General features: G+C 42.8%; 1 protein-coding gene across 2 annotated transcripts in view; it reads left to right on the top strand.

Annotated features, from left to right (window-relative positions):
• Positions 1–26,506, top strand: part of LOC119197121 (CUB and sushi domain-containing protein 3-like) — a 157,057-nt gene that overhangs the window by 95,123 nt on the left and 35,428 nt on the right. Inside the window, exons 38-54 of one of the 2 annotated variants that reach the window (XM_062565524.1) lie at positions 957–1,075; positions 2,241–2,310; positions 3,938–4,054; positions 4,284–4,493; positions 5,063–5,251; positions 6,244–6,421; positions 8,684–8,829; positions 9,378–9,458; positions 10,247–10,360; positions 16,254–16,442; positions 16,838–16,984; positions 18,075–18,263; positions 20,013–20,198; positions 20,779–20,973; positions 21,686–21,859; positions 23,482–23,655; positions 24,252–24,425. In XM_062565524.1, the coding sequence (XP_062421508.1) occupies positions 957–1,075; positions 2,241–2,310; positions 3,938–4,054; positions 4,284–4,493; positions 5,063–5,251; positions 6,244–6,421; positions 8,684–8,829; positions 9,378–9,458; positions 10,247–10,360; positions 16,254–16,442; positions 16,838–16,984; positions 18,075–18,263; positions 20,013–20,198; positions 20,779–20,973; positions 21,686–21,859; positions 23,482–23,655; positions 24,252–24,425 (2,652 nt within the window). Of the gene's footprint in view, positions 1–956; positions 1,076–2,240; positions 2,311–3,937; positions 4,055–4,283; positions 4,494–5,062; positions 5,252–6,243; positions 6,422–8,683; positions 8,830–9,377; positions 9,459–10,246; positions 10,361–16,253; positions 16,443–16,837; positions 16,997–18,074; positions 18,264–20,012; positions 20,199–20,778; positions 20,974–21,685; positions 21,860–23,481; positions 23,656–24,251; positions 24,426–26,506 lie in introns of both variants that reach the window. The other variant, XM_037453152.2, reaches the window with a different exon arrangement.

Below are 26,506 nucleotides of genomic sequence, written 5' to 3'. Positions count from 1 at the left end.
TTGAGTGTTAACTCTTGAGTGGGATTCTGTGTCAGCGTGTGTACGTTTGTCTGTATGTGTTATCCATCTTTATTTTTTTGGCGGGGATTTGTAGATTCTCATACCCACGACCCCTGACCTCACGGTTCACTTACTAACTATGAATCCAAGACAAAAGTTCTACATTATGTATATATTCCTTCCAAAAGTTAGTTGTCTTCCCTTTCTTATGTATTAATGCAGCAAGGCAACCGATCTAAGTGTTCCAATCACTTGGCATTCAATCACCATATTTAAATAAAATGAAATTGTTTTTCAGGCTGGTGGTTAGAAAGTTGCTCTGGACTGAGAAATGTAGTTTTTTGAGTGAAAATGGAGATGTAGTGGTAGTTGGTCTCTGGAATTCAACGACCCATTCAATAATGATCGCAATCTTGGTTCGATCAAAAGTATGCAATTGGTGCATCAACCAGTTTAAATATTTGTTCCTCTGCCTGCAGATATACATTCCCTTGTATTGTTCTCTTCTATGTGCCAAATACCTTGCATTAATGAGGCCCATAGCTTAGATCAAGCGCACCCTTTCAGCCATTATTAAAAGGCCTCTAGTCTGCCTCGCTTTGTTCAAATGGAGCTACATTTTTCTGTCAAGTAATACTTAGGGGATGGTTTTGTAATTTCGCTGTGATGGCTTCAGATAACAGTCGGAAAGGATTTCGGATTACAGACACCAATAGAATAGCTTTTTGACTTTTGAGTTTTCAAATGATATGACGGGACAGATGTCCAATAAAATCAGGCGCTGTCTAAGTGTTTAAACTTTGGATTTATTCCATTTTTCCATTCTATAGATTTCAATGATCCCATGTAAATACGATGTTCAGCAGTGAAACGACACCAGATGCGTTTTGATTGTTCCCTTATTGTGCAGAAGAATGATTGCTGTCCACACTTGTGTGTTGTGACTCTGTCCCAAGCAATAGGTTTGGATTCGTGCCCAGAGCCGCTGCCTCCTAGTAACGGCCAGAGAGTGGGCGACCGTTACACTGTGGGGGACATGGTGTCCTTCCAGTGCGATCAAGGCTTCTCGTTACAGGTAGGTGAAAGCACACAGTGCTGCTAAAGCCGATGTCCGCCTCTCTCACGCTTGTAAGTGAATAATATCCGACTGCCTGGAGTGACACTTTCAAAGGAATACCTCAAAGGATGAGTCTGTCAAGGCATCGTTTGAAAACCCTTATTCCATGGAATTTGTGTGCGTGTGTGTGTGTGTGCGTGTGTGGAACAGTGTCCATTAAAATGCATCAGTGAATGCACAGGGTGGTTGACTGTCCCCGTAAATAAGCTTCCAGCTTTGCTGTGTGTACTTTGCTTTCATTCTTCACTATTTTGAATGTTTTTGTGAGAGTGTGGCTCGATTACTCAGCAGCTTTAACTTGCTACATCTTTCCTCGTGTAGATACTGTAGCCAAGGCTTTTTGAGCCGTAGAAGCCCCCGATGCCACGGGCGATGGATTGTGTTAGCTGCCGCCTCACTAATCCTGCACCGATTTTTCATCCCGGCTCAAGCATTCACATCTTTTCACATTCTCTCCAGACCAACAGCAACTTCTAAGACACGCCTTTAGGCTGTGTTTCTGAAAACCAGGAACAGACCAGAGGCTATTGTACAAACAAAATCGCACGTCTTCTGAGTTCAGGTGTATTCCGTGTGTGTCCTTGTGCATGTGTGCGGTACGACTGTGTACTACAAACATGCCTCTGAAGACGTCTTCAGGTTCAGCATTCGTGTGCGAGATGCCTGGAGAATGTCAAGTTCTGAATGTTGCTTACAAACATTTTGGCTGCAGGAATTTCTGTAATGCACAACATTTTGAAAGGATTAAAACAACCTAGCGTTAAATCTTTTACATGTGATTAACCTGCAATATCCAACACGTTACAAATTATTATACTTTATTCAACAGAACAGTTTTTCTTGTTTTCTCTCAGGCTACAACTAGTCAGACCCGACATGCTCCTCCCAACGAGCAGTAAGAGGGTCCTCTCTTAATAACCATCAAATATTTACACACGCAGTTCTTGAGAAGAGGATTTAGAAAAATCCCCAAATCTGATTGTTAACCAATTCCAAAGATCCACAGGACAGTGATCAAATGTGCTTGCAGAAGACCTGTCTGTTTGATATCCTGCTTTTCCTTATTTTTCATTGCCCTGTATTTTGGAGCTGGTGAAGATATTGTTTTTGTTTTCCTGAACAGGGTAATGCATATATTACCTGCATGCCTGGCCCCGTCAGAAGGTGGAATTACCCGACACCTCTATGTTTAGGTAATGTATTATTTTATCCAGTATGCCATTGCCAGTATGCAGGGTTTCAATGATGTGATATTGCACAACAAATCCATTTTTGTTGCATGAAATGCGGATTCAGTCCGTTTCTTTTGCCCTCCTCCTTTTCTGATTGATTGATGTTCTTCTTTTTTGTGTCTTCTAATGCAATAATTGACACTGATACACAGTCCCACAATGGATCAATGCCCCCACGTAGAACTTATTGTTTTAAGGGGAAAGCAACCCTTCCGTTGTAAGACCAGGGGACGGCGTGATGGGTGGGTGTGTAGTCTCGAGGAGTGGGAGATTATGCTTTTTCTACTTTCCCCCCTCAGTTGAAAATCAATAAGACTTTGCACCATCTCAGTGTGATTTCTGATGCCGCTCATGAGTCGACTCCCCCCCCGACCGCTTCCTCTAAAGTTGATTGTCACCGTGATAGATTCCAGAGATTACTGAGGAAGTGCCGAAGCGTTGACACCTCTCTGTTCTGTTGCCCCCAATTACACAAACGCACATTAGCCGGGCACACGCCTTGCAGCGTATTTCAACACACAAAAGACACGCCCTCGCTGCACTCCTGGTGTAAATGTTCTGTCCCTGTGGTTTTCACGGTTCACTGCAGACATAAATCCCAGCTTTACTGTTGAAAGGCCTGTTGGCTGGACGCCTGTATTAGCTCGTTAGCGCTACTCCTTCCTCATTTACTGTACAAACGCCTACTCCAAAGGCCCAGGATTTGCATTCTCTCTGTTGCTGATGAACCGGCATCAAAGTGGTCGCCTGCACCCAACACAGAGCGCGCAACATCCTCTTGAGTGGCTCTTATCGTCTCTCTCATTTCAAACACAAACAGGTCAAGCGCGTTGGCCACCCGCAGCGCGGTTAAATCTTGATCGTCGAGCCAAGGCTCTGGTTGATTTTATTCGAAGAAATGGCGGCGAGAACGTTTGTGTTCCCAACCTTTTTCCACAAAAATTGGCCCGTGGGGTTCGGGATTGGGGAAAACCACCACACATTTACTTTGATGCGTCCGACTGTATTAAACCTGGGTGTTTATGGCATGAATTTGCTATGAACCTCGCTAGAGGTAACCTTCGCAGCTAGAGGAAAAAACAAGTGTTTCTCCAACACAGTCAACAACAACAACAAAGATGTCGGGAGGTCGAGGTGATCACGGCTCAACAGAACCGTGACGCAGTATTGTGTGGATGTGACTCACTTATTTTAATTTGTATCGCCACCAAACACGGATGTGCCTGAGTCAGTTATCATTTCACGGCGGCCCTCACAGAGCAGAGCGATGCTCAACTCCATCCACTCGCCCACACATCTGTTTCCCCAGTCCTGAGCTCATAAAGCACACTCGCAGCACTTCATTTTCTCTCTTGCCCACACAAGCTGTTGCAGTCTGCGTATAAAACATGGGCATACAACACACACACCTCTGAGCCCTTGTAGCAAAATGCAGGCATAAACGTATCGTCCATATGCAGAATGATGTGTGTTCTTTGCACTGCCGCCATATTCCCCCAGTCATTGTTTCTCTTTGTTTTGTTTTTTTCCCACGGAGGCGTTCCGTGGAGAAGTGACATGTTCTTTCTCCTTGGTTGGTCTCACACAGCTCAATGTGGCGGCTCTATGACAGACTTCAGCGGCGTCATCCTCAGCCCGGGCTTCGCAGGGAACTATCCGAGCAGCCTGGACTGCACCTGGAGAGTTCAACTCCCCATTGGTTTCGGTCTGTCATCCCCTCGGCCTTTTCTGGCTCTTCCTTTGTTCTGCTGGCTCGAATGTGCAGTCTGCTGCTTTCCTCTGGCTTGTTCTGTTAACCCTTGTTAACTTGTTATTGTGTTAAAAAAAACATGATTACATTTAAATGAATATCATTCACCCAGTACCTGAAAATTATACACGCATTTATTCACTCATACTTTATTCCTATATACCTTCTGGTTTTTGCTTTTTAGGGATCCATCTGCAGTTCCTGAACTTCTCCACTGAGCCTGTTCATGACTATCTAGAAGTGCGCAGCGGGAACCTGGAGACGGGAACAGTGATCGACCGTTTCAGTGGCCCCGTTGTGCCCAACTCCCTTTTCAGCACCACGCATGAGACCACGCTCTTCTTCCACAGCGACTACTCCCAGAACAAGCCTGGCTTCCACATCGTCTACCAGGGTAAGTTCAAATGGGACCTCATCACAGCAGCCGCTCGAACAGAGCACCTCAAATACCAAAAGACTTTGGATACAGACCAGGGACAAATAAGGTTGTAAGATTACAAAAGACAAAATGGAATTATTTATCCTTTTACTTCATGACAATAATTTAAAGTGAAGTCTTTTGGACTTTAGGAGGTTTTGTGTTTTTCAAAATGTTAACGTTGAGGAAAAGAAAACGGACCTTGGTGGGTTTCAACCACCAGTGGCGGTTTTGCTTCTCAGGGGTGTGTGTGGGGGTGTTAAATATATAGGTTAAATAGTGTTGAATTAGTGAATATGGTTTGTGTGTGGCTGTCTTCTGAAGAAATAACATCAATTAAAACGTAGAAGAATAGTATACGACATTTTGATATTAATGATGGTGTCAAAGAGTAGACGGCTGTTTTTAATGCTAAAGCATATATTGATGAAGGAATGTGACGAATGTGTGTGTTTAATAATCCGCTTCTTATAATTAATCCTGCACTACAATGTGTGTGTGTGTGTGTGTGTGTGTGTGTGTGTTTGTTTTGTGTGTTTTTCCAGCATATGAGCTTCAGAGGTGTCCGGACCCACGACCTTTCCGTAGTGGCATAGTCATCGGTCAGGACTACAGCGTGGGGATGACCATTTCCTTTGAGTGCCTCCAAGGTTACACGCTGCTTGGGGAGCCGTCTCTTACGTGTCTGCATGGAGTCAGCAGGAACTGGAATCACCCCGTACCTCGCTGCGAAGGTGCCGGACTATTGCCTCATATGATCGCAACATCTGTTTTCTAGCGAGTGTCGTTTATTTACCCAACAAAAGGTGAAATGGCAGAACTTGTACAGTTTTAACGAGAACACCTCAATTCCCTCTTCTAAATAGCAACGTTTACAGTGTCAACCAACTATATGCATTTAATGTTTTTGTTTCTTCAACTTGAAGAAATGAGAATTCTTAAAACAAAAAATGTGCAAAGAAGTCTTTGGGAAAGTAATGTGTGTTATTCTCTGAGAAGCTGACTGAAGTGCAGACGGAAATGCTTTTTGAAAATACAGTCTTTGAAGTTATTTTGAAAACAAGAAAGTAGGTTCTTCAGTCTGCCTGTAGTCCTGTCCCTTATTGTCACACATGAAAGCAGCCAGCTCACTTTCACCACTCCTTTTATCCAACAAAGTGAGCAAAGTGACACAGCCCCATATAATGATAAATGGAGAATTTGCTGGTCTTTTCTTACAAAGACCTGTCCGTGTTGTAAATTTCAAGGACAGGCTCAGATGTTGCTTGGCTATGATGCTTTATGGCATAACATCAGTTAATTGAAGCAGTAACGTGGGTTTAAAAGTCCACTAACAAAGTTCAGCATTTGTCCAAGATATTGGTAAAAATAGTGGGGGTTTTCATGTTCAGTTTGTCAAATTTGCAGCGCTTTGACTTTGACTCCCAGTTCAAAGTCAAATCTTAACACCCCCTCTGAAGTGATGTGACGGGGGTTTTAGTGTCTGTGCCACTCGGGTCCATCAGGTTCAGAGAAAAGTCCCCCCCCCCCCCCCTGCAGTTGTGTCCAACAGGTGCATCTGCACTTCAGTGATAACCCAATGACACACAGGTATGATCTGGTTTCATCAACAGTCAAGTGCCCATATTGTCATGAAAGCGTATTTTATGACATACGGTAATAAACCAAAGACTGGCTTTGTATTTTTTTATCAAGCCTCTCTGATTTTCCTTTTGTTTCTCTCCAGCTCTCTGCGGTGGTAATGTAACCTCCATGAATGGCACGATTTACTCTCCTGGACACCCAGCCGAGTATCCACACTTCCAGGACTGCATGTGGACTGTCAGAGTGCCCCCTGGCTATGGCATCTACATCAATTTCTCTGTCATCAATACAGAGCCAATCTATGACTACATCACTGTGTGGTAAATGTTCATTTCTCTCGGCATGACGTGTTTTTCATCCCTCAGCATCAAACCGTGTTCACCATACAGCTTTGCTTAAGGAAAATCTGCACAGTATAATTCAGTTTTTTTTAGAATAATATTTCATACTGATTGAGATTGAAGCCGTATTTTAGCACAGAGCATCATTACAGACTGTGCTGTTGCTGCAGAGCATATGAGGCCAAATATCTTGTTAGTTCGAGTTCAATGTTTAATGCGACAGTTTTGCGCACAGCTCTTAATCCAAATATGTTGATTCTTCTCCGGTTTTCTGTGGATTATTTTTACCTTCCTTGACAGCTTGTATTCTGACAGCCCCTTGCTAAAACAAAATAGTACCATTCTGGTACGTGATTATAAAACCAGAGGAACTGAAGTGAAGGCTGAGTCACTGCTTGTCCCTCCTCTCCAGTGAGTTTTATGCAAAATGACAGAAATGTGTGCAACTCTGAGTTGTTAGTACGTACAGACCTTTTTCTCTTGCCTGATAATTGTGCAGCAGTGAGCTTTGTTGTACGAAGTCCCCGTGGTCAGTCCGGCGGCTGCCTCACCCTCCGTATCCCCCTCCATCTACCTTTCTGAAAGCCTTTCTGTAGGATGGTAAGCCTCGGGCAGTCATGGACCTCACCTTATGGGTGCCAGAGGAAGGAAATGCCTTTGAGCTACTGGTGCTACTGTTTTCAAATGAAAAAGCACATAAACAATCTGTTCCCCGATGGCAACATTTCACTTGCCTACCTGACTGCCGTCTCCCATTCTGCTGATCACTCTGAAATGAAATTGCGCTTAGGCTTTTTTAAAATACAATATATTAAAGGTACACGTACAAAAAGGAGCATTTAATGTACATAATTCACGTGAACAGGCCTCGAGCTACCTGAAAGTGCCTGTAATGAAGCACTATCCTCTTGTATATGCATATTGGAAAAGCACGGTGTTCTCGCACGAGTCTTATTATCAGGGCAAAAACCACGCTGCATCACATCCCAAAAAACTGTGTTCAACTTATTTAGTGTGCTTATTCCCGAGTACAGATCCCGGCAGTAGAGGGTTTGAAAGCTCTCCCCTGCTGTCATTAGTGGAGGTGCTTTTGTGTTCTGTGCTATCAGCAGCTAATTCTCATCTCACGAATGGCTTTATGGCAAATGACAAGTTCTATCATCACCTCACAGCCTTCCAACTATCTATTCACCTTGGGACGGCGACATGGAGAAATATTCTCTGTGAATTTAATTTTCCGTTGCGATGGGGAGACGAGTCATTATATGAGGATTTACCATTACCAAATGACATGACATCATCATCACTAATACATATGTAGGTATCCTTTGAAAGCAATTCTGCCATGTTTTGTTCTGCTCATGCAACACTGCCTTCAAACACCCAACAGAGCTAGATAATAGATAATAGATACTATTTTTACCTCAGTAGAAACGGAGTGAGGTTGGCAAATCTCTCAAACCATTTTGCCATGATGACCAAGCCTACCTCCATCTTCGCCTCTATTTTCTGCCACCTCCTTCTGGCTTCACCTGGGGGAGTCTGAGGTCCACCCAGTTGAGCTAGAAACGTTAAGCTGTGCTCCGAGTCAGACCCGGTGGCTCCTGTCCCAGTCCGACCTGCCAGATGCAGCTGCACAAAGGGGGGGGGGGGGGGGGGGGGCGGCATCCCAGAGGCATCCTCATTTGATCTTTTATGGGCTCCTCCCATATATCCGTCTTCTCATTGTGTGACCGCCCCCCAAACCGCACAGGCAGCTCATTTCAGCCCTTTGTATCCGTAAATTGAGAACTTCACCTTCAGGCTTAACTCCCATTTTCAACATGACATTTCACACTACATTGTACTCTCGTTCGGGGATCGAGCCCCATTGATACTTTAGTCTCTCACTTCTACCGCCATAGGTGGATGCTGTCCAAGAGATGAGTCGGGCACGACGGGCTCACGACTTTGAGGGCCTTCGGCGTCTCATCCACCACTGGCAACATGCCAACGACTGTTTCAGAGACTTTTACGGCCCTATCGCCTTGTCTGGCACCTACTTTAAGGCGCTGCTCCCATCTCTAGAAACGTATTACTATTGTCACGTCGTAAACACATAGTGGGCGGAGTAAGGCGCTGTTTACGTAAATACGCCGAAAACGAGGCCCTCTGTGTCTTCCTCCTCCTCCCTTCACGCGTTCCACCTCTCCGTTTTACTCCACCCAACCTGCACTCCCTTCCCCTTTCGTGTGTGTTCAGGGACGGACCTGACCAGGCCTGCCCTCAAATCGGCCAGTTCAGCGGCAGCTCTGTTCAGGAAGGCGTGTCCACCACCGCCAATCAGGTCCTCGTCAAATTCCACAGCGACTTCAGCACCAGCGGCTTCTTCGAGCTGCATTACTACGGTAAACTCCCCTCTGATGCCAGCTCAGCGAAGCCCTTGTCCCCGCACTGCTGTAATGACCGCTTATCTCTTCAACTTTACTTTTCCACTTTGGCGGAACCCCAGAGTGGTAATGACGACCTCCAAACAACAGAGGGAAATTCTCCAGGCGTTTTTTATGTACGCGGAACGCCTTTCACGTTCCCTCTCTCAGGAGCCATTATTCAGCTTTTCTCATTTTAGTACATGGTATTGCTTGCACTTCTATGTCATGATAAATGATGTTCCTTTTAATGCCTGCACTATTTAACCCCCCCCATTGAAAATAATTTGATGGATGATAAAATGGTCCCCAGCCCTGCCAAATTAGTGATGTTTTTTTGAGGATTATGAAGAGTAACAGATGGCAATTTACGATCTGATGAAGTTTCAGTAAGTAAGTAAAGAGAGTAAAGAATGCACTGTAGGTAGAACAAAACAGAAATGTTTTCTCTCTCTCACACACACACACACACACACACACACATACGTTGGTTGCAGATTTAAGCCTTTTTTTTCTTTTCCCAACAGCATACCAGCTGAGAGCATGTCAGCCACCCCCTCCGGTTGCCAACGCTACTATCCTAACCGATGATGAAGAGTTTGAAATAGGTTTGTCTTCTCATTTTGCTTGTTGACTGGCCGGGGACAGTGTGTAATTTGCACCAGACACAAGGTAATTTACTTGGACAGCCAGGAAACAAACAGGAATAGATGTATCAAATGTTTTAGCGATTAATTAATGAATCCGTTCCCCCAGTAAGCTGCAGCTTGCATTTATTCATTGACAATATCGTTTGAATCTCTTGTCATTTTTTTTGTCAAAATATTGATGCATGTATTCATTTTAAAACTTGAAGCACCTTTTGCTGTGGTACATGTTGAATTGTACATTTGCGTTATATATGTATTGTTTTTGTATACATATTAATGTATGATTATAGATCATTTTCAACTGTCACCATCTTGTTCTACTTGTTTACTTTCTCAAGTCTTTCCATCTATTCATACATGTTGCAAATAGTTGGAGGGTAAGGTCTAAATATCAGCAGTTTTCATAATTGAGTGTGAAATTAGTAATCATATGACGAGTGTCAACTTGTAATCTTTGGCATTTAGGGTGAGTTTAATGTGTGTTTATATACAAATGTGTGGCCATATTGTGATAAAGGGCCTTCAGTACTCTGGCACTCTAAGGCACGTCAATCTTCATTAAAAATGTGTTGTTGATTGCTGTTTCAAGTGCTCGTAGTGTGGAGGCTTTTGCTAATGATGTGTGTGTGTGTGTGTGTGTGTGTGTGTGTGTGTGTTTGGTTGTGGTTGGGTGGGCTGATCATATCCACGACCACTCGGCCGGTGTGTGTGTGTTTGTACGATTGTGGGTGTAAACGACTTCACAGGGGACATCATTCGGTACTCGTGCCTGCCAGGCTTCACTTTAGTGGGCAGTGAGATTCTGACCTGTCGACTTGGAGAGAGGCTACAGATGGATGGACCCCCACCACTCTGTCAAGGTTGGTTAATCCAATATGTGAGTCCTATACTTTTTGTGTGGCTTTATAAATGTTGTAGTTTTGCGGTGTTTCCTCCTGTGTGTGAGGAATGCACATACAGGTTTCTCCTCATCCGTGTTCCGCTATACAGTATGTGCGCCTCTCGGTGTGCTTGACACCACTCTGCCAAGGTCAGACTCGGGGGGGCAATCTGACTACTGACCCCAAATCATAGACCTATGCTCCCCCAGAAGCAGCCCTTGACTGTGGAGGATAAGCGTGAAACAGATTACAGATCAGCAGGTTTCATTGACAAGTGTTTTGTGCTATGTAAAAGGAAGATGGTGGGAGAGTTTATATTTTACCCCCCTGATGATGTTTATGGTCTTCCTAGGCCGGTTTTTATATTTTTTTAAGGGACGTGGCTTTCCAAACAGAGGGAAGCAAAGGAAAATGGAGGTCAGGCTTGTCTGCATCAGATTTTGTTTAGACCCAAAGCCTGCCTGTCATAGCAAAACCTCTCTGACGCACACAACCGAGCGCTCTGGAGCCTCATATCCCCCGTGGATAGACGTTGTTTGAAGGCCCTTTGTCTAGTCTCCAGTTGATGAGCGTTTGTCTTTTTATTTCTAGAAACTAAGAGCAATCGCGTTGGACATTCAGACGCAAAGCCTTTTATTCATGAAGCATCTTGGAATAGGACTGTTGAACCCATGTGCTCATGCCTGATTGTTATTATTTGATGAATGACATGACATCCCGATTGTTACAATGCAGTGTTTTTTGCGGCCAACATTGTTTTGCTCTTACGAGTTACGAGATTTACCTGATTTCATTTTACTCAAGGGACATGCCATTAGGAGAGAAGCAAATACAGGGATTTCTACTCATCCACGGAAATGAGAGAAAAAGTCAAATGTCCCAAAAAGAATCTTGTGTTGTCAGTAAAACGTATTTCAGCATTCTTCTACTTTCCCTTTGCCAAGATTTAAAATGCTATTTCATTGTTCAGAGCTGCACAAATTATGGATGTCATCATCTAAATGTGCCAAGTTATTGTCGGCATCATATTAACTGTCAAACGATCATGGACCAGATGATTTTGAACAGGCTGCTCTTGCTTTGGCTCAGTTGCTTAAGCTGTCACGCTTGCTTGCTTTTTTCAACTCCAAAAGTTTTAGGTTTTATGATTCAATGCTGGATTGTAGCGATGCTCTTAATGTTTACTGTTGGACAAGAGTTGTATTATAGAGGAGGAGAAGCCGTGGGAAGAACTGTAGATGGGAGCCCAAAATACCAGTTAAATACTGGCTTAAAAAATGTAATAAACCATACATTTTACCTTGCCAGCATTGTATCTTAAGATAAAAATGCTACATTCCTACATTTGAATGGACCAAAACATGGCATGAAATGTTTATTAACTACAACTGTAGGTTCTGGTTTCATTATTCTGATTAATTCTGCATAATTTCTAATCGTGTAAATTCTAATTCATTAGACACAATTGCTCTCTGACTGGAAAAGGTTCCCTAGTAGAGTGGGGACCCTGGATAGTATAGAGTTGAATTAAACTTGTGAATATACATATATAAATGCTTTATTCATGAAGGCTACAGTACTGCCAATCATGCTATTAGTGTTCAATGTTCAAATGTCAGACCATAAATGTCCCATCAATAAAGATGCATAGGTGTGAGGCTTGTAAAGATCAGGGCAAACCTTTACTTGTGCTGCATTGGGCGTTTTATAAACTTTCATAATTGATAATTTATGAAAGCACAAGGGGAATTAAGTCCTGCAGCATTGTGCAGGACAAAGAAGGGAAACGATGAAACATAAGTTCAATGCATACTTGAGGACTACATTATACTTCTGTCATTCAGATGTACATTCATGTTGACAGTAATGCAATTGCTTTCAATGTTTCTTTTCATTGTTTTCTTTTGCTGTGGTAGCAAATGTAGGAATAACAATAGAAATAGTTCAATGATTTGATCTGTTTTTTCCCTGCCAAGTGAGGGCAGTCATTCACTCGAGAGAAACACTTAGAAATATTCCAGCTCTGTTCTCATGTTGGCTTTGCCAGCTCACCTTCTCATGTGTTACCATTACACGAAGCTCTGCCAAGACCAACTAGCTCCTATCGGCTAAAACTTGCACACCCTACTTACTTGAAATCATTTCAGACTTCAATTTGAGTGAATGGACTTGCCAAAGTCAAATGGGTAAAGCATGTTGGGACTAATCTGGGAGAGCAGAACATATGTTTTTCGGTTTGTCTGTGTCGTGCAAGGCAATTGGTCACATGGCTCAGTTTGATGTCGGGACAGCACAGGCCCTCGTACACAGAGTGAATTGTGCTGTGCACTGATAAATGAATTAGCCCTCTTAATTGTGTTTGGCTCTTATTTGGATTGCACACAGGACATTAAATAAGGTCTATAAAACGGTCACATGAGAAAAGACAAGAGGTTGAAATTGTCAAAGCAGAATGAGCAGATAACTGGTAAACCTGCTGTCAGTTTGTGATGCAACGAATCATCATCTCCCGAGTTACAAATCCGATCAAATCCATTTGACCCCTGTGAAGTCTGCAAAACAAGAAATCTAAATGTTGTTTACTTTTTTTATGATAAGGAAAGAATGAATTGGGTTTTTATCGAATAAAAGTAATCTTGTCAGTAGTTTTAATGATATGTTACAAGCTGCTTATTGTAAAATAAGGCACAATCCATCTCTAATGTCTATTTTGTAATAATGTAACTGAACTGAACCTTCGTTGTCATCCTGTCAATTTAAACACGTTCTTGCTGATGTCCTGATCATCCATTTAGCCGAATACTAGCGGATAACGCTTCTCAGACTTTATCTCACATTGTGATATTGAAGCTAAACTGCAATCAGTTTGCAGTTCACGGGCGCACTGAACCACGAGGGGGGATCTGCACCATCACTGAACGTATTATATGTCATATCTTCATGGAATAGAAATGGCATGGTTTGTAGTAGGTCTGGATTAGTAATTTGTTGTTTGGCATTTTCATGCATCACCTCATTATTGTAGTTAAGGACTCAGATTTTCTTGTCTGGGATACGTTTTGTCCTTGTGCCACCTCTAGCACAGAACTAATTGCTCTCCTTGGGACATAAAATTGAACTTAATTTGAGTTGACCTGCTATTCGCATCCTAGAGACTGCTACCGTAAGCTTGTAAAGGGGCCATTTCCTGCCGGCAACTTGCCGACAGAGCAGGAAAATAATTCTCCTGTGTTTTCCCATTCCGCTTTTGTTTTCTGTCAACCCTTCTGTTAATTGACATTTTATGCATATAAGATAACACGGAAAAATGTCCTTGCCCGGCTCTCCAATTTCACCCCCAAATACCCATGGTTTTACCATATTTCCCCAGGCTGCGTCCTCCTGTCAGGAAGGTTATGCAACAGCTTCGATCAAGGATCATTTATTTTATTTTCACCAATCGTTGCCTTGGCATTGTCATTCCATACGCACATTGTGCTAAGTAAAAATAAACAATTGGTGGTTTACACAAGGAATTACGGAGACGCGTCCTGCAATGTTTAATAAATGCCAAAGCTGTCTCGTTTCAAACGCATCACACAATTGTAAATAACATCATAACACTAGACAGTAAGAGAAGGTCTTTAAAGACACTGAATGATGTCAGTATTTTAACCTGAATGTAATTCACTAGCTCAGAATGGTTGCGCATTGTATTTGAAAGATTACCTTTGATTTTTTTAATTCAATCTGTAAAAAGTTTTTAAAAAAAATGTGATTCTTGATATTCATATATATTTAAATGTTTTTTATATCTATTTTTTGCTGTTTATTAAATGTATCTACCGAATACTTTATTGCTGATATTTATAATATTACAGTATTTGAGCCAGTAGTATTATAACAGTATTTTTGTGACACTAAGGAACAGAGGTCTGTATAATAGCCAGATCCCCATACAATTACATTGTAAGCTTCCCTCTGCTGTGAGATTAGCATCCTTGCTAAGAGCCCATCATATTACGTAGCACTATTGAGGTGTCTTAAAGAGTTTTAAACCTCTTTTTGATTCATGTTTTAAATCCCCGCACCTAAAGTTGGAGGAAAAGCAGTTTAAGCCCAAAATGCATTCCGGATAAAGTGATGTTTGTTGCCTGGCAACTTTAACTTATTAAACGAGCATTAGGGGCACAATAAAAAAAAAAAAAAAAACAGAAGTCTTGCCTGACTACTGTACTAAATGCATTGCTTACAATCCTATCGCAAAGCCTTCCAATAAGGTAAAGTGCCTCAGGGAATTGGAATTTGTACGCTATAAAAACGTTTTCCCCCCCCTTAGGTTGCAAACGTCTGTAATGTGTATGTATGAAAATTGTACAGGTATTACATTTTTAGTAGCAATTTCCTTTTAATTTGACATATTTCCCTAATGCTGAATTGATGTAACTGCACCGATGTGCCATTCTGAGCTCCATTGTATCGCCAGTGAGTGTCACACCTCTCCCGCTGGTATTCAGCACTGCAGCCTGGTTCACAGAAGTTAAATGCTAATTGAAGTCCCTCAACTCGACTTCTCTATTTGCAACGTGTGGAATTAAGAAAGGAAAGTTTGAATTAATAACCGTTGGCGTAACTGTGAGATTCAAACAGAAACAAGCTTTAAATGACGGTCAGACCACTGTCCGGTCTTATTATCACCCACTTTTCTGCAGTGTACCCTTTTGACATCAGTGTTCACAATACGACAAAATGCTTTCAGGTGGCATTACTATGCATTTAAGTCATTGTATCAAGTGTAAATGTGTAAATGAGTAAATTTAACCTGCACATTTTCTTCGGCATGTCCCCGTTCTCAGAGAACACCGTTTTAGAAGTACTTAAAATATGGACCGCACATCAGGAGAGTATTTAGGTATGCACAGGATGGTATTGATTATGTCTCCCACCAACTGTCAAGCAATGTGACAACATTAGATTTCTGAGCTAATTCATTTCCAAAACAGATCTGGTTGAGATTTGTTGCCTCTAATAAACATACACTTTTTTGAGATATTTATTCTCTATTGTATGTTATTTTTCTGCTCTTATATCAGTTTCTTTTTTTGAGACATTGTTATTGACCCCTATTCCCACAGAAGGCCTGTTGTATTTTGTGATTTAAGAAATGCATTTTTATTCACTGACTTGAGTTTTTGGAGGTCAAACCTTCCTGCCATCTTTGAGCCAAAGTCTATCCAGGTTGAATCCTCTGCAGTGACTCGCCAGCAGAAATATGCATAATGCTCGATTGTTCAATTTTTTTTCTTCTTTTTTTTTTCCTGTAACTTTTTTTTCTTTATATATCCGATTGTTTCCAGTGACCTTTCTATCTGGAACAGTTGTTCGCATTAACCTTTTGTACGCGTCATGTTTCTTCACTAGTGGCCCAGAAGAGAGACTTCTGTTAGCGGCAGGAAAGCAAAGAAACAGAACTGTCATCATTTGAGACATGCCGGCACACAGGAAATGAAGGGAATGCTCCGTGCCAACACACACAAACTTTCTCTTTTTATTCACACACACACACACACGGACCATTTTCCATACAAAGTTAGCTGTCTCCCCTACTGAGTATTATTGTTTGATAGATGGATATCAGGGAGGGTGGGTGACAAAAGTAGACTCACCAGCTCAGCCTTTAGGTGCAATATCGGTCTGGCTGAAATGTAATTGTTGCAGCTCTAGTTATTTGTTTGGTGTAATTTCTCCTGTCACAGTGGAGCATTCCCGGCTCCTGTCTCCCCTCTTACTGTGCCTTCCATGCCCTTTATTACACCTCTTTTCCTTCCGTGTTCTGCCTCCAATCTGTTTTCGTCTCCCCCCCTAAACTAAACCCTGTCTTTTCTTCTCCCAGTCCAATGTCCAGCACATGAGGTGCGTTTTGACTCAACGGGGGTGATCCTGAGTCCAGGCTACCCCGATAACTACCCGAATCTCCAGATGTGCTCCTGGCTGATCAACGTGGAGAAGGGTTACAACATGACTCTGCACTTTGAACTCTTCCAGACAGAGAAGGAGTTTGACATCTTGGAAATATTTGATGGTGGGTTCCGCTGGAATTGTGTGGTCTGTGGTGAAAATGATGTGAGCAAGGTCCCAAAAATGCTACTTTGCCTAAATGATTGGGTGTTTTTCTTGTTAAGAACTTTGCCTTTCACGGTCGTACTTATACTGTTTAAGCTTTACTGCATTCAGTGGTTTTGAATGTGGCATCTTATACCAGATTTTGTGTTCCACACATGTGTTCAGTAAAAAAAAACAATCTTTTGTTGTGCTGATTGTCATTTAGATACGAGTGAATAAAAAGCCTGGTGTTTTGTAGCTTATCGGTAATTATTTCTATTTATAAGAAATTATAATTGCCCTTTCATGTCCGTCGCCAAGCGGTGATCGCTCTTACTTGGACATTTAGTGTCTGTGTGTCTTCTATGTGTTAAGGTCCTAACATCTACAGCCAGAGCCTGGCATCACTCAGCGGTGACATTGAAACGCCTTTCAGCCTGACCACCACGGGCCACCAGCTCCTGCTGCGCTGGTCCTCTGATCACGGCACCAACCGACACGGCTTCCACATCAGATACGTGGGTGAGTATCAAAGTATGTATCCAGCTTATAATCATATTCCCTTTTTATTAGTGGATATATTAAGTCTCTAAACTACGGAATAGTGATAAAAGTCATGGGTTTGCAAATCATTGTAAGCACTGTGTAGAGACACTTTAAAGGAGGGATAATACTACGGTAGGGGCAGAGACTCATTAAACCTTTGCAGCTACTGCATATTACTGCAGATACAATGCAACCCCATGATTTTTATTCCAGTGTGCTACGGGGTATTTTTTATTCATTTTTTATTATCAGGTTATTTACAAAAATACCTGCAATTTCCAGAGAAGTGCAAATGGATCGCAATAGGAGATGTTTTCATACACAAAGTCCATGAGGCAGAAGAAGTTGCCTGCTGTTTTGCACTCCATAATTTAAAAAGGTTTTAAATTCTTAATTGTGTCTTTAATAAAGCAAGTGATGCTAAGCAAGAGTATCATAGTGGCTCTTCTTCAATTTCAAATCCATCAATAATTATGAAAAAGCACAAAACACATTCATTTTTCATGTTGCGTCCTTCCATTATATGAAATCCACTTGTGTGTTAATTCAAAAGCAAGTTGGTGTGATGAATTTTGTAGAGAAGAACTCCTTGACTTGATTGACTTGAACAGGAACGGCCTCAAACCCCGGCGTGTTCTGCCAGTCATGCTGATTTGAAGGAATGTTTGACAGCATTTGTGAAGTGCACAGCCCTCCCTTGGATTTTTCTGTCCCATCGGCTATTCAGTGCTCATATTCTGCTAATCTAATTTACCTTTTCTGTGTTTGGATTGGCTGTTCGATGAGGGTAAGGAAGGCTGCACCACTACTGCATGTGTTAAATCAAATGAAATATGTCTGTTGCCATAGTGCAGGAGGGGAATAGCAATGATGTGATTTTGAGGACTTCCTTGGCAGAGTGGCACCTCGGCCGCTTGCTAAATATGTGACATTCCTCGAGAATCTTCTTGATCTGAGTCTTTCTTCAGATGAGCATGGTTAATGCCTCTCATCCTTCTCTATGCCCATTTCTCCCTCCCCCCCCCCCCCCACCCCCCTCCCTCCCCCCGTAAAACCTCTACTGTAGCGATGTACTGCAGCACCCCAGACTCCCCTCAACACGGCTTTGTGGTGAGCCAGACCGGGGGTCACCTTAACAGCATGGTGCGCTGGGCCTGCGACAGGGGGTACAAGCTGATAGGAAAGGGTTCGGCTGTGTGCAAGAAGACCACCTATGGCTACTATGCCTGGGATGCACCAGTACCCGCGTGTCAAGGTGAGCACATCCACCCTGCCTGCCTCTCTCTCTCTGTTCTTCACCTCCCTTCCGCCCCGGTGCTCAGTTGGTGGAAGTGCAGGCGCTTCAGGTATCGGAGTGTCTCATCCCAAGCTCTGTTCCTGTGTTGCTGAGCGTTGTCCTTCCTTATTGAGAGCCGCTACCTTGTCAGGTGGAAAGGAAACCGAAATCAATTCTTCGTCTGTCAATTTCCCATTCGTCAAATTACTTTGGCTCACTCCCGTTTGGCGTGCAGTGTCTGCTGCTGCTGGGTCTCACTTAACTAATTGGGTTCTTTGATGCGCACATGGGAAATGTGTGCATTTATGTTGCATGATTGCGTGCACTTGCACAAACACGTGCACAGGCACGCATACACACGTGCAGAGCAACAAAAAGCTACAGATGGTTTGCTCAAATGCATTTTAGCGTGGTGCATTGAAATCACAATGTCACTTACTATGAAGTGATTTCAAAAACATTTCACACCTGTGATTGATTCTGTTATTTTTGGTAATTGCACTAAGCTTTTCCAATGTACATAAACCCAACTGTGGCTGCACAGGACCCTGCACAGATAGTGAGAAAAATTTAACCGTCTAACATTGTCTGCAGTGTGGAAAAGTGTTAAGTGCTCATGATTAACATCTGTTAGATTGTGACTTAGCGGCGCTCTCACATTAATGTTGATTGATTCTCTCATGGGGTGCCGAGGGGCAATGTCTTGGCTTTGGGCCATTTTGGCATATTCCTACCTTTTTGATATTTCTCAATATGCAGCTATCAGGGCTGTTCCATTCTATCATATGCGCGTTTGCATAACTGTTCTTGTTTAGTCTGGCCCTGCAGATGTTGGCTTCCCTGCTCTGCACGCTCTGTCTGACTCGTGATGTATACCGTAATACCTTTCATCTTAAGTTTTCTTTCTGGTTTTAGCTTTAAAGCCATAGAAACCCAGATTCACTCTATGTAAGGACACAGTTACTTTTGAAACACAAAATGTGCTCGCCACTGTTTTCAAATGACTCACTGACAAAAACGATTCAGATATCTATTTTATTTTATCAACTTGGTTGAAGAGGTATTTGTAAAATAGCTGACCTTTGTACATGGAATGCAGTGCAAGTGTTGACATTACTCAACCGTGCCAGCATCATTTGTCATACATGTATTCAGTGGGTGTAAATACTTGTTTATTTTTTGTAAATCGTTGTCTATGATGGTAGGCGTACTGTTTTTAATTTTGGCACACGTCGGATTTTAGCTGTGACCTTTTTTTTTTACCTTGTCGTAGCAGGGACTCATTTTGTTAACGACGGCTCAGTTCCATTAAGCGGTCCAGAAAACTACCACGTACAGAACCAGAGCTTTGGCATTGGTCCAACTAAATCGAACGCAGTCATCACTCATTGTTATTAACACCTGCTGTGACCTGCCAAAGTGTCTGCTCCGAGAGTGGTTTGTTGTCGCAATGCTCAATTTTGAGCAATTATTTTTACAATTGTCACCCTTTCAAATGACAATAACACGTAGCTCCTTGTGACAGTTCTATAACCAACAATTGGCATTGATTGTGGTTGCATTCTCCCAACGCTGGTGGTAGTGTGCATACAGTCCATGCATGTGTATTTAACACAAATATGTGACAATTTATGTGCCTATACGTACTATTTCTGAATCTGTCGTGTGTGTGTGTATTGTGCCGCGCACAAACATTTGTGTTGACAACCGCCCTTCTGCCGCGCACAGCTGTGTCGTGCGGTGTGCCCAGCGCACCAGTGAACGGCGGCGTGCTCGCCACTGATTACTCTGTCGGCACACGGGTGACCTACTTCTGCAACAGCGGCTACCGGCTCTCCTCCAAAGAGCTGACGACCACAGTCTGCCAGCCAGACGGCACCTGGAGCATCCACAATAAGATACCCCGATGCATCGGTGAGTAGAGGATGCTGGGAGGGAGCCAGCTGGACGGACGGTAAGCCCGCGGTTGAGCAGTGGGAACAGGAGGTGGAGAGAAGAAAGTTCCAGAGAACACAGCAGTGTTTGAGACAGAAAAAAAAGTGAAGGTTTAAACAATTCTCTGGAGAAGTTGTGGAATACCAAACAGTGTAAAAAAAAAAAAAAAAACTTAAAAAAACCAACTCAGAAGGTGTCATGGAGTATGGATTGCACTCCCAGAAGGACTAGGCGTTGCATTACAAAAACACCAACGTGTTGGGTAGTGACGATGAGATGGATGAAAGGAAATCTGGTGAATGTTTTACATGCCAGTGTAACGCCTCCAAGTTTGAAGTCACTTTAACAAGAGATTGACAACAATTTGATGCTATCGAGACCAATGTTGATTCCCTGCTGTGTGTGTCTCTCAGCAAAAAGTGTTTTTCTGAGGATACAATTCATAAACTGCTTTGTTGCTGGGTTGGTACACATGTTTACAGATTTTGACTGAGCAGTGTGTGAGCAAGGGACGCTCACATTCATTTCTATAACTTGTGTCTTCTTCTCTTTGGCGCAGTCATCATGTGCCCTAGTCTCAGCTCCTTCTCCCTGGAGCACGGGAAATGGAGGATCGTCAACGGTTCGCACTATGAGTACGGAACCAAAATCATCTTCACCTGCAACCCTGGATATTACCGCGCTGGCCCCGCTCACATCCAATGCCTGGCTAACGGAGTATGGAGCTGGAGAAACGAAAGGCCTCGTTGTAGAAGTGAGTCACAGCACACGAGATCAACGAACCGACACACAATCCAGTAACCAGCCAAGAGGATAACGTTGGGTTTAATTGTCCTTTATCTCTGTTTTCCCATTAAGATATGCATTTAAAAAAAAATTAAAGCATGGTCAATGCGTGCATGTTGCCTGTATTTCCACCAATACACTATATGGGATTCATTAGCTTCACAAGATGGAACACAAGGAAATTTAACCTAAATTCCCTGCCTCCCCCCAGGCACACTAGATTGGATTGTGATGTTGCAGGACTTGAAGAATAAAAACACCTTATTCACAGCTTACTTAATTGACAGCTCAATTATGTGCTGCTTTAGCCAGTCTCCACAGTCTCCATTTTTTTAGCCTGGTCAAGATTTAGTTTATTGCAGCAATGAGGAATAACATTTTTTATTTTATTCGACTGGCAATAAAGGATAATGCATCTAAAATAACAAGAGGAGATATCAACCAGCATGATGAAATATGGCAAACACCATCATTATCTTCCCCATGATGTAGTACAGGTCCCTGGTTTATTGCACTAAGGTCGGCAATATGGGTGTAAATGAGTGCACTCTCCGATCGAATATGTAAGCCAACTTCTATCTCGTCATACTGTCTCTCTCACTCCCCTGGTGCCTAAATCTTTCATTCTGTCCCTCCTCTATCTCCATCCTCTTCTTACTATCCTATTCATCTTTTTGCAGTAATTTCCTGTGGGGATGTACCTACTCCATCTAATGGGAAGAGAATTGGGACCCAAACAACCTTCGGAGCATCAGCCATTTTCAGCTGTGACCTTGGCTACGTTTTAACGGGGTCTACAGTCAGAGAGTGTCTGCTCTCTGGCCTTTGGAGTGGGACGGAGACTCACTGCCTGGGTAAGCAAGGGTCTTAATGTTTTCTTTAACGTTATAAAGTAGAGCCTTAACCAGGCACGACCACTGCTGTCGACCTGCTCAGACAGGTAGGAATTGGTTGCGATCGACATGCCAGCAGAGAACCAGATGGGGAAGCAGAGGGTGGCCTCAATTGGTTCTGTTGCCAAGTGCGTATGGCCAATTACCACAAATATTCAGAAAGATGTCAGTTGTTAAGTCATTTGGTTCTGACATGCTGCTCCTCGACGCTGCCACTTTACATTTCCCTGTCCTTTGGGCTGGCACAGATCAGACTGTTTCCAACATTGTGGAGAGCATAAAGCAAAAAAAAAAAACGTTTTTTTTTTTGCTACAACACATTAACTGATTGGAGCATGGCGCTCAAGAGTAGAGCCCCGAGTCAGGGTGATTTATTGGTACAAACGCACAGCCACGGATGGCCTGAGTCTCTGGGACACTTGCCAGCCCATTTTGAGCTGTTGTTAAGATATAGAAAAGAGAAAAAAATGTTACAGCTCAGCTTACAACGGCTCGTCTGGCCTCTGAACTGTGGAAGAAAACTAGACGTACGTAATTATTTGAGCCGCATTCAGACCCACACAGCAGCAGACTGTGACGGTGGCCCCAGCACATGCAGCAGCCCGTTTGTCAGCGCTGTTGCTCCAGTGCTCCCAGCGCCGTTCCACATTGGTTCAGTTCATTAAGTTAAAAGATGGGCACCTCTCTTGATTAGTAATGCGGCTGACGGGGTTAACGTAGCCAGAGTCCTCTCGGTATAGTCGCCTACTTCAGCACCATCTTCGCAGGATCTGGCTGCTCTCAACCGGAGTGTGATAATAAAATGCTCGGCTGAGTTTTTGGGTGCGTGAGTGAATTAGGGAAATCAGACTCAGTCAGTGGCAATTTCCCAGGTTTTGAGTGTCAGTGCAAATCTCTGCAAGATTGCTGGTCTCTGAAAGGCATTTTTTGTTGCTGAAAGTGATATGATTATGTGCATTAGCCGATTGCACATGCGTCCGTCTGTCTACTGCGGATGAGAAAAGCGGAGTAATCGCCACCAGAGAAGCTCAAGACAAGATGAATTTAGAAATGATAATACAGAGATAATGAGCTGAAAAATCCAATATGTTTCATGAATAAACAAACGCACTTTGTTTACCATTATAATAACTCTGAGACCTTTTTAAGTTCCGAGTTTCCTAATTTCATCTTATAATACAGTTGTCAAAATGCAAAGTTATTCAAATGTGATAAGACAATCATCAACAAAAATTGTGTTTCTACCCTGCGACTATCGTCCGTTAGTTCAGTGGAAGTTATTATTCTCCAACACCAGAAAGCTCAACTTAAGCATTGAAACACATGGAATATTGGCTGCAATAGTTCAATTAGGATTTCTAATGCAAAGATTTGAATCCCACACCAGCTACAAATGAATTGTTGCGTGCATTTGAACAGCACAGTGTATTTCTTGCTCTGCAGTGCAAGCGTTAGACAATGCGTCCTGTGTCCTCATGGTCTCCTTTACTGAAGAAAAGCATGATCTTGTTTAGAAATTGACCCTAAACATGAAGAAAATGAGATAGTAAAACTTTCTTGCGATACTCTGTCTTTTCCTGCAGCCGGTCACTGCGGGTTTCCGGAGCAGATCGTCAATGGACAAGTGATCGGGGAAAACTTTGGTTATAGAGACACAGTAGTTTACCAATGCAACCCTGGATTCAGGCTCATTGGCTCCTCCGTGCGGATCTGCCAGCAGGACCACAACTGGTCCGGACAGCTCCCAGTTTGTATCTGTAAGTACTCTAACACCAATTGTCACTGCCTCATTGACTGCAAGAGGGATCAGGCACTTCTGTACAGATGGGAAAAGGGCTGAGGGAGATGTTTTTTTCTTTCCTGGATTTTAATTTGTTATTTTTTACAAGGGAGCCTTAAAAACCAAAAAGGTTTAAACAAAGTGCTGATTTGATTTTATTGTTAGAAAAATACATTTTTCTTTTTCTGAATCTTTAAAAATCCTGCTCTTTCAGCTACAGGTCCACTGAGACCAATAGTTTACAGCTTATATAATGTGATTCTCAATCTCCTAGTCACATATTGATGGGATGCAAACATGAAATGTCCTATTCACCCTTTTCTACATCGAGATCATGTCTTGATTCCTAATTACCCTGGTGTCCCTTTAAGGTTAATAATATGGTAATGAAATTCCTATGATGGGTGTCACTGTAAATCACATATTGATCATAGTCATCGAATTTCTTTTCACGCAATCCATCTTCCTCCCGCCCACCCTCCACTCCATCTTCCCTTTTGTATCCGTCTGGGGCTGGTTTTCATCTTCTATCCTGCGCTGTGCCCCGTCCTCTCTGACGCGTGTCAACCTCAGCTATCACATGTGGCCATCCCGGTAGCCCCATCTATGGCCGCACCACGGGCGATGGCTTCAACTACAACGACGTGGTGCGCTTCTTCTGCAACAAGGGCTACACCCTGGAAGGACCCTCCACCGCCCAGTGCCAGGCCAACCGCCAGTGGAGCCAGCAGCCACCGACCTGCAGAGGTAAAAGAGCCCCTTCGGAGTGGATAGATGATTGGCAGCTTGACTGAGTCAAAATATCAGATGGATGTTGACAGTTGAGCTAAAAATCTGCTGGTCTCTGCCAGCACGTTAAGTGCACGAAACAGGCGAGACACAGGGAGAGAAAAAAACCCCAAGAAAAACTACACTACTGATTTCTCATATATCCATATGCATCTCATTAACCACTTGTGATTAACCATTTCTGAAGAGGTTACCTAGTACAACTAAAGGTGTTTTTATGTAGACAACAGATGCCACTTGATGTGAAGCAGGCCAGCCAACAGTGGAGCAATTAGCTGCCAGCCAGCAGAAGAAGGATCCAGCCAAAGTGTTGGAGCCGAACTGAAATGGCTTTTGCCGGCGCTTTGTGATGGTTCAGGAATCAGAGGCTAGACCAGAAGAAGTCAGAAGGCAGCAGATGTATCGTGATCATTCAGGAATCAGCAGCCAGGGACCGCCAGCTGGCTCAGGCAAAGATACTGAAGCAGGGTGGATGGAGGTGGCGTGCACACATGTATTGATTTGAGTGAGAAAAGTCCCTCTCTGTTCCATTTCTCTGAGTAAAGCATTGGGCAACAACATCTGGAGCGCTTGTCTAGGAGCAGAAGCAGGGAAAACTGCAATAACGAGCTTGCAGCAGAATGTATGGAAAGGGGAGAGAAAATGGGGAATTGTTTCTACAGGTTTTCTGCCAGTTACCAAAAGGCTTGCTGCAGGGGGAGTTTACTTTGATGGCAGAAAGCTCCGAGTGCATTAACTGGAAGACATCTTATTGGGAGTGTCAGATGGTGGCTGTGTTTTAGTTTACCTCAGGTAAGGCTCATTAGTGGTGTCTAACGGCAAATATCTGGGGTGCACCTTATCAGCAGAACCCCACATATTTTTGTGCGGTACCATAGCAAAGACGTTTTTTCTTGTGTGCCCAAAATAATTTGAACAGTTTGATGCTTTTGATGCTATTTTCTTCCATTTTTACACCGACCCCGATTAAAATGGAAAATTGACATTTGCTATTATTCGCAAAATGATGGAAGCAATTATTTGAACTGTTCTTTGGGGAAAAGAGCAGTTTCCTATTTGCCTTTTTAAAGTGCTTCTAGCTTTACAGATATTTGTTGCAGTGTAAATGTAGGTATGTGATCTCAACTATTTTAAACATTCTTTAAGACAAGGCAGAACAGAAAGCAAAGTTGAAAGCACTATTATTGAGATATGTCTTTAATTGGCCTGCTACCTCTGGTTCTCGTCGCCCAAGACTAGATGAGCCACACGTTGCCCATTTAAAAGTATCCCTCTTGGCATGAGTTTTTTGGCAGTCAGGTGTGAGGCTATTTTCCATTACCGTGAATGGCATCATAGAGACAAACCCGGTAAAACTTCAAGAGTAAAATCACATGAAACTGTTCTCTGAAACTCCTTTCGTCAAAATTTCTATTCCACTAAGATTTTCTCACCGCTTTTCCGCATATTAGCATTATAGATTAGGACACATTAGCTGATATTATCAGATGATGCTTAAATATAGCCTGAACTTCTCTTCCTATGGTTTGTACAACAAACCATTGATTAGGTCATATCAACAGTTCTATTATTAACTCACTGTGGGAACATGCTGACGGATAGGATTGATGCAAAACAGGCTCCAAACAAAGGAGACGTTTTCACAAAAGATAATTCAGATTGCCAGTGAAGATGCTGGATGAAGTTAATCGGGCAGATTTCCACATCCTTGGTAACATATATGCTGTGTTGTGTTTTTACTCTATGTAGAAAGAATTGGTTAAACAAGTTTGTCTAGGACTCCATTCAAGGTCACAGCATTATGGGCTGTTTTCCACAACATTTTGTTCAAGTATGCATCTCCACCAGTAATTTACCTGGAAAAAAAGTTGAAGCCTCAGTCTATCCAAAATGTCAATGCAGTAATTATTATTATTATTTGGTTGTCTGTGTTGCTCCAATATGGTTGAACTACACTCACCGGCCACTTTATTAGGTACCCCATGCTAGTAACGGGTTGGACCCCCTTTTGCCATCAGAACTGCCTCAATTCTTCGTGG

This window comes from Pungitius pungitius, chromosome 11, assembly GCF_949316345.1.
Source record: "Pungitius pungitius chromosome 11, fPunPun2.1, whole genome shotgun sequence".
NCBI lineage: Eukaryota > Metazoa > Chordata > Actinopteri > Perciformes > Gasterosteidae > Pungitius > Pungitius pungitius.
This window is presented reverse-complemented; position numbering and strand designations above follow the sequence as displayed.